General features: G+C 43.8%; 1 protein-coding gene across 1 annotated transcript in view; it reads right to left on the reverse strand.

Moving 5' to 3' along the window:
* Kif14 (kinesin family member 14) overlaps positions 1-17,863 on the reverse strand; it is a 69,483-nt gene extending 51,620 nt beyond the window's left edge. Inside the window, exons 1-8 of the mRNA XM_036201971.1 lie at positions 17,816-17,863; positions 16,506-17,581; positions 14,378-14,632; positions 12,200-12,287; positions 3,912-4,010; positions 2,581-2,633; positions 1,600-1,630; positions 1,069-1,176 (exon numbers count right to left, since the gene is read on the reverse strand). Coding sequence (XP_036057864.1) covers positions 1,069-1,176; positions 1,600-1,630; positions 2,581-2,633; positions 3,912-4,010; positions 12,200-12,287; positions 14,378-14,632; positions 16,506-17,581; positions 17,816-17,863 — 1,758 coding nt within the window. The remainder of the gene's footprint in view (positions 1-1,068; positions 1,177-1,599; positions 1,631-2,580; positions 2,634-3,911; positions 4,011-12,199; positions 12,288-14,377; positions 14,633-16,505; positions 17,582-17,815) is intronic.
* Positions 17,864-18,398: the final 535 nt, after the last annotated feature.

An 18,398-nucleotide genomic window follows, 5' to 3' on the forward strand; every position in this document is an offset into this window, starting at 1 on the left:
ACTTCAGACACAGGACTCGGGATCTTAACCAGAAATGACCTGAAGGCCCCCTCCCAGAGGACTGACTAATTTTCATAGTCTTGAAAGGTGCTAAGCAGGCTGCCAAGAGAGGGAAGCAACAAACAGTCCTACCCAGCTATGACACCTTTAAACCTGGACCACGACCAGCATGCAAGCCGTCCCTAAAGGTACAACAGTGGTACTCGCATTTTGATGGTAAGCAACAGCTGTCGAATGAGGCCACTCAACAGGAGAGAAGTCATGCCCGGAATCCCAGGCAATTACCCAGGGCTCATGAGGTCACAGATCTTAGAGCAGAATACACTACTTCTACTTTTCTAAACCAGCATAATTCTTAATTGCATTATAAATATTTATCCTTATATGCACTGATAAGTGTAGCCCTCACTCTTCATCAAAGAAGCTTCTCTTTGCTGAGAGACCCTTACAGAAATGCAGAAAACAACCAATCTCAGGGTGGTGCCTACCACAACGGGTACAGGTACAGGTACAACACACTCCTGCACTCAAGGCTGCGGGGACACTGTGGAGGAGGCGCAGAAAGACTAAATCGGAGGACCAGGAGACCTGTTGTGAGGTTTTGTCTCTTAACAATGCCAGGAACTCTTCATCCCTGATATCTCAATAATAGAGCTGCCTAAACAAGACCTGAGCCAATACTAGAGACATGCTAATGTGCAAAGGAAAAACCTCCTGAGACCCTGCCCCCAGACAAAGAGCCACAGGCAACTAAGGAATACCGAGAAGCGGAGAATGAGAATTAGTCTTCTTCAGGGACCGTAAGTGGTCCCTGAAATCACACACTTACAAACCAAGTGACTGCCGTGTGTGTGTGTGTGTGTGTGTGTGTGTGTGTGTGTGTGTGTGTGTGTGTGCGCGCGCGCGCGCGCGCGCGCGAGTGCAATAACAATTAAAGAAAAAGGCCATGAACTTGCGAAAGAGCAAGGTGGCGATAACATGGGAGAGACTGGAAGAAGGGAAGGGAAGGGAGTGAATAACATAATTATCTTTTAATTAAAAAGTGAAGTGAAATCATGATAGAAGTACCTTGGTCCGCGTCATCACCAGGGTGAAAACCGAGTGGGATCGGGAACTCTTATCGTTCATGACGGTAGCCGCGGTGGCTCTCTGCTTATTGCCCAGTGCCAGCCAACTCTGGTAAGAAAGACGTAGGCCGGGCGAGCCTACTGTGATTTATTCGAAAAAATTAAGTAACAAGAAAGTACAATTGATTCTTACATACATTTGCAACTCCCACACATCTTCATTAATTTATAAAAAGAAATGACTGTTCATCTTGTAACAATTTACAAGACCATTGCCTCTTTTTTTCTTATTTCTTTCACAGAAACCTGCACCAGGAAATAATGCCCTTAAGAGGCTTCTTCTAATCTTCTAAGGTGACACGATGTTCAGTATTTTAATTGAGAAAATCAACTAGTTTAGCTAACTCTTGACGTGCAGATTCAGTTCACAGAATTTTCCTTTTACTCGTGACAATTGAGGAGAAACAGTCTCATAAATGTTTGTTATTGTGCTCTATCTAGTCAAAATAAGATAAAATAGAACCAATCTTACCTGAATATCAGAGTAAGAACTGACAACATTCCTATTTTTTAAGAAATAAAAAGACAAAAATAATTTTACTGATAAATTAATAATCTTTCAATAATTACTCTTAACAATCATAATGAACTAATTTATAAACATTATACACTAATTTTTCTCTAAGTCATTTCTTTTTTTTTGTTGTTAAAATATTTTTTTTAAGATTTATTTATTTATTATGTACACAGTATTCTGTCTGCATGTGTCCCTGCAGGCCAGAAGAGGGCACCAGATCTCATTACAGATGGTTGCGAGCCACCATGTGGTTTCTGGGAATTGAACTCAGGACCTCTGGAAGAGCAGTCGGTGCTCTTAACCGCTGAGCCATCTCTCCAGCCCCCTCTAGGCCATTTCTTAAAAGACAGAAAATATGATAGTACCTTAAATTTTACCAAGAATTATGATTTTTCCCTACTAAAGCACCCTGGAATCTTAACATTATAATATTCCACTGCATAACACCATAATATATACTTTAACTCATATGTACATGCACAATACACATATGTGGGTGTGGCACACACACGTCCAACAGAACCTGGTCACTGAACAGAGCTGAATGTGTACTGAGAACCACTTTTCTTTTCCTTAAGGAGAAGAACTAGCACACTGGAAGTTGGCAAGTATAAAACCCTTCACTCACTCAGCCTTAAAGCAATTGGAATAAAAAGTAAATGCAAAGATCCTAAGTTGAAGGGGGGGGGGGGATGAGAACAAGAAAGGAATCTACATTTAATACTCAGATTATATCAACACCAGGCATCAGGCACCTCACAGATATTTCAAAAGATACTGACAAAGAGCTGACGGCCTGACTGACAGAGAGGGGAAAGTAACTGGGAAACAGGTTCAAAGCTGGGATGGCAAACGCAGTGTGGTAAGGACCATGGGCGAGCATGCTCTCTCTGCCATCTGCTCTCTCCCCCTCACGCTGACTGAGCAGACACTTACATTGACAGAGCTTCAACGTACGGTCCAGAAACAGGATGCTCTCTCACTCTCAGCTGGAGAAAGAAACATTACATCTTTAAGAAGGGACAGATATTTAGTAGGAAATACAATTCTAAATCTTTTTTTTATATTGAAGTTTGAGGTAGAGATTTATCTTTATCCAGAAAGAAATACAAAGGTTCTCACAAAATCTATAAGACACTAAGAAACATCATCACCAGAAATACTTATAGTCACATAATATGTAGTCTGTATAGGTCTTACTTTTAATTCTTAAGTTAAATCCTGCAGTAGCTATTATACATGCTTCTAAGTCTCTCTAAAAAAATTCATTGTAAACTTCAGAATTTACACCTATACTTTTCACCTATAAAATTTTTCACCCATACTTTAAACTTCATCCAGAAATTTTAAAATGCATAGAAATCATCTAAAAAAGTGCTATTTTAACTTTCTCAATGTTATCAATGGTAAACTTCATAACAATGGGCAAAGAAAGTGATTTTAGATTTTCATTTCTTGTGCTGAGAGGTCCTTCATAAAATTAAAACTTCAATTTTAAATGCAGTTTTGTTTTATTTTTTATCTGAAATCTATTTCACGAATGATCTACAAAGCATCAACTAAGCCGGGCAGTGGTGGCACTCCCAGCACTTGGGAGGCAGAAGCAGGCAGATCTCTGTAAATCTGAGGCCAGCCTGGTCTACAGAGCTAGTTCCAGAACAGGCTTCAAAGCTACACAGAGAAACTCTGTCTCGAAAAACAAAACAAAAAGATCAAATAAATAGAGGCTAGGACACTAACTCAGTGAAGTGTTTGCCTCACAATCAAGATGACCAGATTCAATCCCTAGGCCCCAAATGAAAATGTCTGGTACAGTCTACAGTCTACACACGCTTGTAATCCCAGCACTGGGGAAGTGGATGCTCACTGGGGCTCACTGGGCAGCCAATCTGGTCTAACTGGTGAGCTCTAGGCCAATGAGCAGCCTGTCTCAAAGTGGTAGACAATATTCTTAGGATAATATTTGAGGCTGTTCTCTGGCCTCCACATGAAGGCAGACACATATGCATGTACACACACACACACACACACACACACACACAAATTTTTAAAAAGTCATTTAAGGGGAGGAGAGATGGCTCAGCAGGTAAGGGCACCTGCCCCAAAGCCCAATGACCTGAGTTCCAGCCCTGGGATCCCCACGGCAGGAGGAGAGAATGGATGCCAGCAGGTTATCCAGACTGCCTCCTGCATGCGGTGGCATACACATGTGCCACTCTCCCCTGTAAACAAGCAAGTAAATGCAGGGAAAATTATTGGACTCTTACTGGTTGTTTCCTCTGCCCATTTTCACCTTTGCAAACCAGGAGGTCGTGAATCTTCTCATTATAAACTTCAAAGAAGCTCATTTCAAGATGGAAGCTGACCTAGACGGACAGAGACAAAGCATCCAATTTACCTTAAAATCCCTTGCATTGCTGCAAATCATATGCCTAATATGGATATAGATCCAGAATATATGAAGGACTTATACCACCAACATAAAAAATATAATAAAAAATCAGGCAAAGACCTTGAACGAACATTGCTCTAAAAACCATGCACAAATGGCGAACAAGTACATACAGAAATGATCATTATCACATCGACAGGGAAAAGCCAACCAAAGCCACATCGAGAAAGCACTTCATACTCATAAGGATGGCAAAAAACAAAAACAATAAATTGGGCTGTAGTGAATAATAAATAAGTAAACAATAAATTGGCTCAGCAGGGAAGAGCATTTGCTGCTCTTGCAGAGAACCTGGATTCTGTTCCCAGTGCCAACACCGGATCTTACAACCATCCATCACTCCAGGTATGGCGGACCCAATGCCCTCTTCTGCCTCTAAGGGTACCTACCAGTACATGTAGGCAAACACTTATAGACATAAAATGTAAATAAAGGAAAGCAATCAGTACTGATGGGGATGCAAAGAGACTGGAATCTCTTCCATTGCTGTTGGTACTATAAAATGGCCACGCCACTGTGGAAAAACAGTTCCTCAAAGGTTGAGCACACATTGAGCTCACGGCTCACATTTCTACTCTTACACATCCAAAAGAATAGAGTACTGAAATAAAAATTTGTAATCCAGGGTTTATAGCAACACTACAGCAGATATAAACAGATATAAACTGGCTTTTGCATTATTCAGTGAAGTACTGGTTAATACTTGCTATAACATGGATGTATCGCCAACAAATACTGCTAAGTGAAAGACACCAGACAGAAGGGTTGGGGATTTAGCTCAGTGCTAGAGCGCTTGCCTAGCAAACGCAAGGCCCTGGGTTCGATCCTCAGCTCAAAAAAAAAAAAAAAGAAAGAAAGAAAGAAAGAAACCGGACAGAAAGGTTGTACGTTATGAAATTTTCAAGGCAGGCAAATTCAGAGAGACATAACAGATTAGTAACTGCCAGAGTTTGGCAGTTTATTACTTCTGTAATAAAGGGACATGACAATTTAATATGTTCAAAGTCTTCCTTGGGAGCAATGGGAATGTTTTGAAACTCCAGACAGACTGCGTTAAGAATTCACTGCTGGAAGCTGGGAGGCAGGTGATCGGGAAGGGACACTTGTTGCCTAGCCTGATGACCTGAGTTTGATCTTTGGGACTCACATGGTGGAAGAGAGAACAGACTCCCACAAGCTGTCTTCTGACTTCCACAAGCACACTGCGACACATCTGTTCTCACAATAAAGTTTTGTTTTGTTTTTTGTTTTTGTTTTTGTTTTTGTTTTTGTTTTTGTTTTTTCAAGACAGGGTTTCTCTGTGAAGTTTTGGTGCCTGTCCTGGATCTCGCTCTGTAGACCAGGCTGGCCTCGAACTCACAGAGATCTGCCTGGCTCTGCCTTCTGAGTGCTGGGATTAAAGGCATGCACCACCACCGCCCTAGCTTTTACAATAAAGTTTAAAAAAAAAAAAAAAAAAAAAAAACCACTAAACTGTACACAAAATGGTTACTGTTCTGTGAATTTTATCTCTCTAAAACAAGTTTCTGCATTTCTTCCGGTTAATGTCTAGTTAAAGTTCAATTGAAGCCTGTAAGCATTTAAGTAACTACCTACCATGTGTATGGCTTTAGCTTGTTGCTGAGGATATAAAGAAATGAAGCACAAGGCCTTTCCCATAAGGGTCTCACTGCAGAGCAATCGAGATGTTCTTCAGTAGAAAGTGAGTAGTCAAAGTAATGGGAGAGAATCTTTGACAGCCATATATCTGACAGAGGATTCATGTATAAAATAGATGTGGAGCTTTAAAAACTAAACCAAGAAAGTAGCCAACCTGATTTAAAAAAAAAAAAAAAAAAAAAAAAAAAAAGTCTATGGAACTGAACAGACAGTTCTCAAGAGAAAGAACACAAATAAATGCTCTTTCTCTTAGGTGTTCCACACCACTAACCATCAAGGAAAAAAACTAACCTGAGATTCCACCTTACTCTAGTCAGAATGGTTATTTCTCAAAAAGCAAAAACAGCAAATGCTGGCAAGGATGTGGAGAAACAGGACCCGTTACTGCTGGTGAGGGATTAGAGCCACTTTAGAAATCAGGGTGGAAGTTTCTCAAACAGCTGAAAAGTCAGCCAGGCAGATCTCTGAGTTTGAGGCCAGCCTGGGCTACCGAGTGAGTTCCAGGACAGCCAGGGCAACACAGAGAAACCCTGTTTTGAAAAAACCAAAATCCAAACCAAAACAAAAAGCTAGACATGCATCTGGGTGTGGTGAAACATGCCTTTAAAGACAACACTCAGGAGGCAGAGGCAAGTGGATCTCAATGACTCTGAGGCAGCCAGACTGCAGAGAAAGCTCGGGATAACAAAAGGCTATATACTGAGAACCTGTCTCCAAAAAAAAAAAAGAAAAGAAGCAGCAGCAAAAAACAGAACTGCCACATGCCCCAGCTGTACCACGCTTGGGCACATGTCCTAAAGACTGTACTCTACAGAGAGTTGCACTTCTGTGTTCGCTTACAATACAAGGAACTAGAACCTGCCTAGACGTCCATCAGTGCATGAATGGACAATGAAAATGTGGTACATGTGCACGGTAGAATTTAATTCAGCTATAAACATGAAATATGAACTTTGCAGGACAACGGACAATCTGAAAAAGATTATAATGGATGAGATGATCCATGAAAAGAGGGAGGGTGGTAGGGCCCTGGACATGAGAAATGGAGGGCAGAGAAAACAGTTATGAACATGAACAGGTCTAAGCAGAAAGAAGGGGCATCAGAGGAAAGAAAAAGGGAGGAGAAGAGGGAGGAGTGACTAAACGATGGAGATATGAGAAGGCCATATGGAAATTCACTGTTTTATGAGCTTATTAAAATTATAATAAAAAAATGGAGGTATATTCCACGGATGAATAATGTTCCTCCCAGAAGCCTTGGGTTATTAAACAAAAGTCTTGGTGCCAGGTGTGAGACCCCTCCCTACGAGTTACTGGATGGGGAAGCATTAAAGGTCCCCAAAGGGTACAGGCTCTTGCCCTTAGTTGCCCACCAGAACTAGATGGGAAAGCCTCATTGTTGAGGAGACCACCACACGGCTCTACAGAGAAATCCAACAAGAACTAGTTGGAAGCTTCCCCCACTACTAGCGAGCACTCAGTGTCAGAAGGTGCTAGCTAGGTAGGCTGCGGGCGAAGAAAACTCATCAAGTCTTTCTCAGTGTGAATCTGGTGAGCTACAGTAAAGACCGGCCAGACAAGCCGTACCCCCTAGCACAACAATGACATGACTGGTATGGCGGTCATCAACCGCTTCATGGTAGGACTTGAGGCCTGCTCCACAGCAGGGAACTCATGCCTGGTTCTACAAACTTAGTCAAGGGCCTATGCCTGGGGAGGTCATAGGTACTAGGGGTGAACCTACTACTGTTGCTTTCTTAACAGTCATGCTGTCAAACTACCTTCTAAATACTCAGGTTTACACCCATGGGTTAGTGCTGTGCCCAGACTTCACCAAAGAGACTTCTCACTGCAGTGGACAGCAATCAATACAGAAATGCACAACTCACCAAAGCACTGAGAATACGCCGTGGTGGAGGGCTTGGTCCTGAATGTGCCAGGTCCATCACCATCCCTTCCAAGGCTCGGAGAATATATGGAACACAGTGTAAGGGTGCACGGAGAGAATGTAAGAGCCAGAGGGTGGAAAACACGCAGGAAGAAAAGGCTGTCTGCTGAACTTGACAAAGCTATTGCTACGGCAGTGTAGTGAATATGAACTCACTACAGCTGCGGTTACCTGCGTGGGACCTACATGTGACTAGGCCCATGTGCTGTCCTGCACCTCTAATTAGATGTGAGGTTTTTTTTTCAGGGTAAAGATGCAATACAGCACCTGAGTGACCCAAAGCAGAGCACGCGTGGTGTCATCGGAGAAGAGCCCAGCATGTTCAGACACAGAACAAGTATGTGGGAAATACCACAGGATCAAAAGGTCATTTACAAATGCTGTGGCACAGGCATGGGGGATCCAACAAACACAGACTAATGTCAATTCTATACTAAGCAGAGTATTCTTATGGTATCTGGGACTCAGAGATGAGGATGTGGTGGGAAGGAGCTGGGGCACATTATGAAGGAGCTCACCCTACCCTCCTTTTCCTTTCAGGCTCCTGCATTCTGTCATCATGCTGGCTGGACCATCTTCTATTCCTAAGACCCATACACTTTCCCCTCTGCCATCAGGAACTGTTCATTCCAGGCTGACACAGCCCGAGTCACTCAGTGGGGCTCATTGTGTGTCAGGCACATTATGGGCCAACTCCTTTAATCTCGTGGCAAACCTCTAAGGAAAGTATCAGGTGAAGTGTTCAAGGGAGGAACACTGGATTAAAACTCTTTCACTGCCCAGCTCTGGTGTTGCACACCTTTAATCCCAGCACACAGAGGCAGAGGCAGGTGCATCTCTGTGAGTTCAAGGCCAGCCTGGTCTAGGGAACTAGTTCCAGGACAGTCAGGGCTTCACAGAGAAACCTTGTCTCATAAAAAAAAAAAAGCAAAACAGAGATGGCTCAGTGGTTAAGAGCACCGACTGCTCTTCCACAGGTCCTGAGTTCAAGTCCCAGCAACCACATGGTGGCTCACAACCACTTGTAATGAGATCTGGTGCCCTCTTCTGGCCTGCAGGGACACATGCAGGCAGAATACTGTATACATAATAAATAAATAAATCTTTAAAAAAGAAAAAAAGCAAAACAAAACCTCTTTCACTCCATCCTTCTTTCCCTGATTTCTATGACTTTCAAATGATGCCCCCTAAATCCTAAGCAGCCAATAGAGAACTCTGCCCCACAAACTCACAGCTTCCACATTCTCTGAAGCCTGCTCAACTTGGACTTGAATCTGAAAGATGAAATATTCAAGTCCAAGTTCCTGTGTAGCCCTTTGTCATGCTTTCCACTCATGAAGGACGGGATGAGGGAGGGAGGAAGCAGGAGAGCCATGCATTCAGCGGGAAGAAAGAACTCATGACATGCTTAAGCCTTTCCTTTTGCTCTTCTCCACAAATGCCATCACTATCTACCGGGCTATCCAACCGGAAACTGATTGCTCTCTCCGCACCCTCCATTCCCTATGTTCACCAAGCTTGCCAGATCTACTATGGTGTCCCTCAGATGTGTGCTCTGTTGCCAGTAGCTGCTGTCCCTACCGCAGTTCAGCTCCTTGTCATGTTTTGTCCAGCTCAAGTCCCCAGTCCCTAGCCAGTCTTTTATATCTTGTCTTAGTCAACCCATTCTCCATGTTGCAGACAGGAACATTTTTATATATATAACATATATATATATAAATATGAGGATCAATCAAAACTAAATATATATAAAATGCCATAAAGAAATGTATTACTTTTCCCTTTAATCCCAGCACTCGGTGGGCAGAGCCAGGCAGATCTCTGTGAGTTCAAGGCCAGCCTGGTCTGCAGAATGAGATCCAGGACAGGCACCAAAACTACACAGAGAAACATTGTCTCGAGGAAAGAAAAAAAGGAATCTGTTACTTTTTAATGTTGATTAAAATATAAAATTATCAGAAGTGGTGGCATACACCTTTCATCCCAGAGTTAGGGTGGCAGAGGCAGGGGGATCTCTAGGAGTTCAAAGCCAGCCTGGTCTACATAGCAAGTTCCAGGACAGCCAAGGTTTCATAGTGAGACCCTGTCTCAAAAACTTAACTAAATTAAGAGCTGTCTCAGCAGTTAAAGTGTTTGCTGCACAGGCGAGAGAATCAGAGGTTGGATTCCCAAAACCCATATAAATGCTGCATGGTCATGGTGGGCCATCTATAATTCTAGCCTTAGAAAGTAGAGACGGGGGCTTCCCTGGAACAAGCCAGCTAGCAAGAATAGCTGTAACAGTGAGCTCTGGGTTTGGTTAAGAGACACCCGCACCCCACATCAGGCTTGAGAGATGACTCAGTGGTTAAGAGCACTGGCTGCTCTTTCAGAGGACCCGGGTTCAATTCCCACCACCCACATGGCAGCTCACAACTGTCTAACTCCAGTTGCAGGGGATCAGACACTCGCATACAGACACACATTCAGGCAAAACACCAATGCACATAAAATAAGTAAATAAATCATTAAAAAAGGAGAGAGAGAGAGAGTGTGTGTGTGTGTGTGTGTGTGAGAGAGAGAGAGAGAGAGAGAGAGAGAGAGAGAGAGAGAGAGAGACCTTGAATCAAAGGATAATGTGGAAGAATCATCAATGAAGATTCCCAACACCAGCTTTGGGCCTTCACACACAGAAACACCTGTATACATGATGCACCCTTACACGTGTGCCCAAATACAAACAAACAAACAAACAAACAAACAAACAAATAAATAAATAAATAAATAAATAAATAAATAAATACACACACACACACACACACACACACACACACACGTACTACCCCCACAAAAGAACAAAAGTAAAAAGTAAGATTTTTTGTTTTGTTTTGTTTTTTGAGACAGGGTTTCTCTGTGTAGCTTTAGAGGCTGTCCTAGATCTCACTCTGTAGACTAGGCTGACCTCGAACTCATAGAGATCTGCCTGGCTCTGCCTCCCGAGTGCTGGGATTAAAGGCGTGGGCCACCACCACCCAGCTAAGTTTTTTTTTTTTTTCCTTAGAAAGAATAAATAGGAATCTGTTATTCCCTGTTTAAAATCTTTCCATGGCTTGAGGATGTCTGGAAGCTTCGTTTAGAAGTCTCCCAAGAACCAACTTCTGCCTGCCCCTCTACTTTCAACAGCCACCCTCCATCCTCAACTTCCTCAACCATGGTAAACAACTTACAAATCCCCAAAATCTCCCCACTTTCTTATTGCCATCTTGTGCCAGCTCTTCCTCTGCTGGGAATGGCTTCCCTGCTTTTCTTTCCCCAGCCAATAACCAATATATGTCCTTCAAAAGCAAGTACAGTTATTCCTCCTCCTAAGAAAACGTGTCTCCAATTCACTCACTCTCCTGTTTCCTGTGCTTTGGCTGTATCCCCCAAAAGTTCACACTCTGTGGGATAACCAAACAACCCGGATTCTCATGTGCATGCTATCTGGAGGCGAGACTGTTAGGAGGCAGTGAGAGACGGGTAAGTTCCTCAGGGTAAGACCCTATGATAGGATTAATGGCTTTAACCCACCCTCTGTCTTGTTATGACGTAAGAAGGTCTACACATGACAGCATCTTGATATTGGGCTCCAGATGCCGGTACTGGGAGAAACCTTATTTTTACAAATTTACCTTTGCTAACGTGTTATAATAAACAGAAAGAGGACCAATACAATGCAACAAACAACACAGTATTTGCTTGAATGTATTTAGCATGTGATTGATTATACTTGGCTGCTCATTGGTCCATCTCTTCTGTTTCTCTCCCTTGCCCCCAAATCTAGCATAACAGTTTCCCTTATGCAAGTATAGAAACTATAACTCCAGAGCAACTGACATGGAATCTCCAGGAGAGGTTTAGTAAGGCACCCTGATCCCATCAGATCCCTGATGACGGTCACGATCGATTGGCAAGCAATGCAGTGAAACAGGAAGCCAGCAGACTCATTCAGGTGTCGTGTGGCTAGAAAGGCCTGGCCTTTAAAGCTGAGTCTGGGTTCCTACTCTGGCTTCCCTACGCTTTCTGTTTCAAGAGTTGCCCGCTGTGTTCAGTCTCTGCACCTACCTGACCTCAGAGATACATAGACGGGCACGTACCCACCACCCTGTAAGCCGCTACCCAGCACAAAAGGAGAGAAGCAAGGAAAGGAGCCAGGCACCGGGTGCACACCTGGCACCTGGAGTCCTGGCACTTGGGGAGGCGGACGGGGACATGGACACAGACGGACACCCCATGACTCAGAGTTCAAGGGCAGCATGAGCTAAAATACAAAGCACAAAGCAGAACAGCAAAAGAGGAGAGGGTCACACCTCTACCATGCCCACCAGCAAGAAATGCTTCTGCATTTGGAACCTCCTCCCCCTCCCTCTCCATACACTACACCAAAGGAGAGTGATCTGGAGATGAGAACGCCATCTTTCAGACCTGGTCACGGGTCTCGGCGGGCAGGCACGATCGTGATTTGAATTTGAACATACCTCTGAGGTTTGTCTTTTGGCGACTTGAGCAAAAAGATCTTCACAAAATCTCGGAATTATTCCTGGTTCTTCATTAAGTCCCATCATCCTAGAAATATATTACGAAAAAGAAGGAAGTGACATTGATCAGTTCTGGAAATCTTAAAAAAAATTCTTTCTAGGAGAAATGGTCCCGGAACAGAGAACACTCAAATTCCATCGCTAACACCTAAGAACTTAAGCTCTGGAGATAAATGTGCACCCCCCCCCATCTAAATCTTATTCTCAAGTCAGGGTCTCGTGTACCCCAGCTGGCCTCAAACTCACTATGTAACCTTGAATTTCTTTTGTTGGGGGTCGGGGTGGCCCTGGAATTGAACCTAGACTCTCACATATTCCAGGCAAAGGCTCTACCTAAGCTCCAGCTCCAGGCAGGTCTTGAACTTCTGACTGTCCTGCCTCCCACATTCTGAGGTTACATGTGTGAGTCACCAGACCCAGTTTATATAACCCCATTAAACCTCAATTCAGTCTTTGAAATGGGAAGGTCAGGGTGGAAAGGGTTACTGTGAGAAGGTACAAGCTAAGACTGTCACTGAGGTCCATTAAAATTCTGACTGTCTCCTTCAGGACAGGGGACACTCCGACAGCGACCGGAAATACTCCAATTCCATTCACGGGATGCTTTGCTTTTAACACTGTTTTAAGATTTTTGAGTTCACAGAGTAATTGTACACATTGATGGGATACAGTGGTATGTTTTAATACCTAATACAATGTAGAATGGGCAGGGCAGAGTAACTGATAGACATACAACTTCAGTATTTATCATTTTATTATACTGAAAATATTCAAAATTCCGAGCTATTTTGAAATATACAATTTATTGTCATCAACCACAATTACCAGTTTCCCTACTGCATTATGTCTTACGTCCGCACCTATGCTCCTGGGTGTCTTCTGAGCATCCTTCCCCAAACCTTCCCACTTAAAGTCTATATTAAAATATCGTTAATAAAACCAGGTACTTGTGTATGTCCAAAATTTCTAGTCAGGTTTTGATCTAGTAACTTCACAGTTGCTCAAACAAGTTAATGCAAGAAAGATTAAAGTTTTTGATCTAAAAAACACGAGAGACTAAGGTGCCTTACAATCAGTTCTCATAGTAACACACACACACACACACACACACACACACACACACACACTAGGTACCTTACTATCAGTTCTCATAGTAACACTCACACACACACATACACACACACATATACACACATATACACACATATACACACACTCACACACACACACATATACACACACACATATACACATGCACACACACACACACACGCACAGGCACACGCACACACACATATACACACACGTGCACACACACGTGCACGCACACTCACACACACACACACACACACACACACACACACGCACGCGCACGCACACGCGCACACACACACACTATCCTCTTTGAACTGCCGCTTATAAAAGAAATATAAGTTAGGGCTGGAGAGATGGTCCAGAGGTTAAGAGCACTGGCTGCTCTTCCAGAGGACCTGAGTTCAGTTCCCAGCACTCATATGGTGGTTCACAACTGTCTGTAACTCCAGTTCCAGGGAATCCAACACCCTCTTCTGGCCTCCTCAGGCACCCAGTATGCATACAGTATACAGACATACATGCGGGCAAAATACCCATACACATAAAAAATAAAATAGAGTATATAAGTTATAGTAAAACAGAGACAACTACATTTATAAGGTAAATTACCTCATATATAAAGTAAAGCCTAGAGATTCAAGTGTCTGCCTAAGTACATAGATCTTTTCTACAATAACGGACGAGACCTGAGCCCAAATCTATATGATGTCAAAACTATAATCTTCAGCAGGCAACATGGCTCAGCAGGTAAAGACACTTGGCAGGCAAGCCCGGTGACCTGAGGCCAATTCCCAGAACCCATGTAAAGGCAGAAGGAAAGAGTCAACTGCACAAAGCTTCCTCTGACCTCCGCAGACATGCCATGGCACATGCACCCATGTACAAACATGACATACACACACACACACACAATACATTTTTAAAAATTTAATTAAAAAAAAAACTCTTCTTTCTACAACCATGATGCTTCTGAAAAAGTAACTGTCAACCATTTTAGACGGTTGCATGATCAGTGTCACTTACGTATAGGACTTTCCAGAACCAGTCTGGCCGTAAGCAAAGAGGCAGGTGTTGTAGCCTTCGAAGGCTCTTTGCAGGAGTGGTGCGGCCAGCGTCTCATACACAGCTGCCTGGCCGGCACAGCCAGGGTGAGAATCACCAAAGGACCAAAATGAAACATCGTAGACAAAAGTGTAAGTTTGTTTCATCTCGGGATGCTCCACGATTATTTCCTCCCCGTTCCTGAAGACAACCTGGGATGCTTTTTCCATCTTCTCTCTTGGAAAAGAAGCACACAGAGCACACCTATCACGACTATGAACACCATCTCCGCAGAACAGAAGAAAGGAACCTCATCGTTCCTTCAAGGAAAGACAGTTCTTCAGCTTGGTGTGGAAAATCAGGAATCCAAGGTCAGTGAGTGGGTCTCCAAAATGTATGCCCTTTCTCTTGAGGGCAGCTACTAAGAGGAAATGGAATTTCAAAGGCCTTGTTCAGAAAACCAAGTTTTAAAAGTTTTGAATGGAAAATTTTAAAAAGTTCCCATTCTATGTATATGTTTCAATTCAAATCATGAAATGTCTTTTTATATTACTAAAAAGGATGGTGATAAAAAGCTATATAGAGCTGGCATAAAACAAAACAAAAGGCGCAAAGCTACACAGAGAAACCCTGTCTCGAAAAACCAAAACAAACAAACAAACAAACAAACAAACATGAACACCATTTCAATGAACCGGAGTAACAGAAATTTTAAACCTGAAGTGTCTTCTGGCTCCTGCTTGTCACTGTTGATACAATGGTCCCTCCTTCATGAGAGTCCCTCACTAAAATCTCCAGTCTTCCTGTCCACCCTCCTCTCCCAGACTCACAAAATCTTCACTTACTCAGTAGAAAAACACTATTGCTGGCCCAAATGTCAGCCTCGTCTCCCTTCCCACTCCTTTCCCCAAGAATCCGCTTTCAAATCGGACTTATCCCCCAAACCATCTGTCCTATCAGTCTGATGAGCACCACCCCGCCCCCCGCCCCCCACTCCTGCTTCTCTGAGGAGCCTGCAGCCAGGCCTTGGTCCATGATGTCTCCGATTCTTTCAGCTGTAGTCATCCGTGGTGGGTTCGCCCCCTGCCCCCCCCTCCCTCTCTCCCTCCCCTTCTCTCTCCCTCTCCCTCTCTCTCTGCCTTCCTTCCTTTCATGGCTCTGACACTCTTGTTAGCTAGCAGCTTGCCTTTCTCACACCAGCTCACCAGCATTCCTCACCCCATTTTTGCTAAAAAGACCTCTATAGAATGGATCACCCAGGGTTGGGGATTTAGCCTCAGCTGGTAGAGGCATTTCGCCTGAGGCAAGCGGCAAGGCCCTGGGTCGTACCAGGCTGGCCATGAATTTAGGGATCCACTTGTGAGTGCTGGGATTAAAGGCATGGCCACCAGGCCTAGCTGACTTTTTAAAAATCTTCTTGTTAACCTGTGACTGTTCTCACCACAATCACCTTTAGGGTATGTGCCATCAAAATCAAGTGGGATAAGCCTCTGCGTTTGTCACTGCTATGTATCAAATGCAGGAGAAGCTGGCGACAGTCACCATTCTGGAACCTACTTGGGGAAGCTATGAGCTGGTGTGGCCCTTTTTAAAGGAAAGGTAGACATTCCCAACCACCACAAGTCATGAATTTGAAAGGAGATTGCATTAGCGAATTCAATGACTCACTCAGCAACAACCCTTTAGGACCAGGCCTCACTCTGTAGCCTTGGCTAGCCTAGAACTTGCCACGTAAACCAGGCTAGCTTTGAATTCAAAGATCTACCTGTCCCACCTTCCAAATGCTGGGATTAAACACACAAGGCCCTGGGTTCGATCCTCAGCTCCAAAAAAAAATATTTATATATATATTTGTAGTCTATCATAAACATAATCAATATATTACAATTAAGCCTAAACACTGGTGGGCTGGAGATGTAGCTCAATGGTAGAGCACTACCTAGTGTGCACGAGGCCTTGGGCTCATCTCCCAGCACCATGGGAAAACTCCAACAACTTTAAAGACACGGGACTACTACACTGGCTTTCTAAAAGCAGAGAGGAATTAAAGCCACATCATGACACAGAACCGACTTGGCCTGGGAGCGGAAGACTGAACACACATACATACCGTTTGCTGAAAGGCCGGACGCGCACAGCCACCGTCACTTGACTGTTTTCTACTTTTAAAGAGTCTGCTTCTGTAAAAGTATTCTGAACTGCAGTTCTTTCTTCTGGAGGGAGTGGACTTTCTTGTGATCGTTCCCTTTTATTTGCAAGCAGAGAACTTTTCGGCCTGTGTTTCACTTGAGGGCTTACCATCCTGTTCCTCAGTGTTGTTACTGCCGGGCTTTTAGGTGGAGGCAGGTCACGCCTTGGTGTCCATCTGTGTTCTGGAACACACTGCACAGGGGTCCTTGTTTCTAAGCTTCCAAATTTACTGACATTTTTTGCAATGTCCTTCCCGGTATTTCCATGGTGTGAGTTTCCTGCTCCTGATACTTGGGTCTCCAGCTTGCTCTCAGCCGTTTTCACTGCGAGGTAACCCGATCTCACGATGCCAGTTTGACACTGGGCACTGACAGGCGCTCTGCTGTCTGAGTTCTTAACTGTCCCCCTTTCATCGGCTGTAGGGCGGGCAGGAAATGCACCTCCGTGTTTCTCACCAACCACTCCTACGTCATTTGAGTCCTCCATGGAAACTACCGGCGACCCGACACAAGGGTCGTTCTTTACAAGCTCTGCTTTTGTCTTCGTGTCCTGTGAAGCACAGTTATTTTCTGTGTTCCCTCCCACGGTGTACGTTGTTTCCAACTTCCTCACAGAATCTGTTTTGGCATGCCGACGTTGTAACCTAAGACTTGTATCTGCTGTTTTTCCAGGCGTGTCCCCTAACTCACTACCAAGTAAAGATGACTCTTTGTTCCAAGTAGCCCTTCTCTGAAGGGTCAGTCTGCTGGGGTCGGGGGTAACGGGCGTCTCTCTTGTCTTTTTACAGGCAGAGATAACGTAAGTGCTATTTATGTCTCTGGTTTTACTTCCAGCACTCAGTAATGGATCATGCTTTTCACACGCTGACATATCTGACTTCAAGTGCAGCGGAAGTTGGCTGCCGTGGGTGAGGCCACTTGATGAGGAGGTCGTCTGGGAGGAAGAAACTTCCAGGCTATCACTGTTGTGTCTATTGTTTGAAGTGTGTACTGATATCTTGGCAGCAAGTTATTTCAAAAAGGATGTGGAGAGTCTAAGCACTTTAGACGCTTGTTTGATTGCTGGGCATTTTGTACTTTCCAGTTTCCAAAAATATCTGATCAACTACGAAAAAGGAAAAAAGAAAAAAGGTTACTACAAACTTTACAAATACATAGGTTCTCCCACAATCAAAGTAAATTCTCAGAGGCATGCATTAGGCTACATTACAACCTCTCCTTCCCATTTCACCTCCACACAGCTTCGGACTACCTCTGCCCAAACAGGACTTTCACTCATTACTCAACAAATATTTACTGACGGTTCCACCATGTGCCAGGCATCCACAGATGCTGCAGACTTCAAAGACAAGACCTTCCATCCTTATTTCCACCAGCTAGAAGGAGCTCACAGGTGACTTATCTCAAGACAAATGAGCTAAGTGATTTAAGAAACATTGAATGTGTATGTCAACAAGCTGTAAGGATCCCCAGCTTGGACTCATAGCAATCAGGGTATGCAGCAAGGGAGGTTCTGAATACTTGGTCATGTATGTTAAATACAGGAATGCCCACAAAGGAGAATCACATGATGTCACAAGACCAGGCTTCTCAAATAAGTACCACAGACATTACACACTATAAAATGCGTGTGTAGCCAGGTGTGATGGTCCGGACCTGTAACTGCAGCATCAGGCTGAGTTGAGAAAATGGAACTTTCAAGGCTGGCCTGACCATGTGTATGCAAGCAAGACTCTGCTATTGATGTCCACTGCCCCCTCAAATTACTGTCTTTTATTCATTATACAACAAACTAGACAGGCATGTTGGTAAAT

This window comes from Onychomys torridus, chromosome 11 (assembly GCF_903995425.1).
Source record: "Onychomys torridus chromosome 11, mOncTor1.1, whole genome shotgun sequence".
Lineage (NCBI taxonomy): Eukaryota > Metazoa > Chordata > Mammalia > Rodentia > Cricetidae > Onychomys > Onychomys torridus.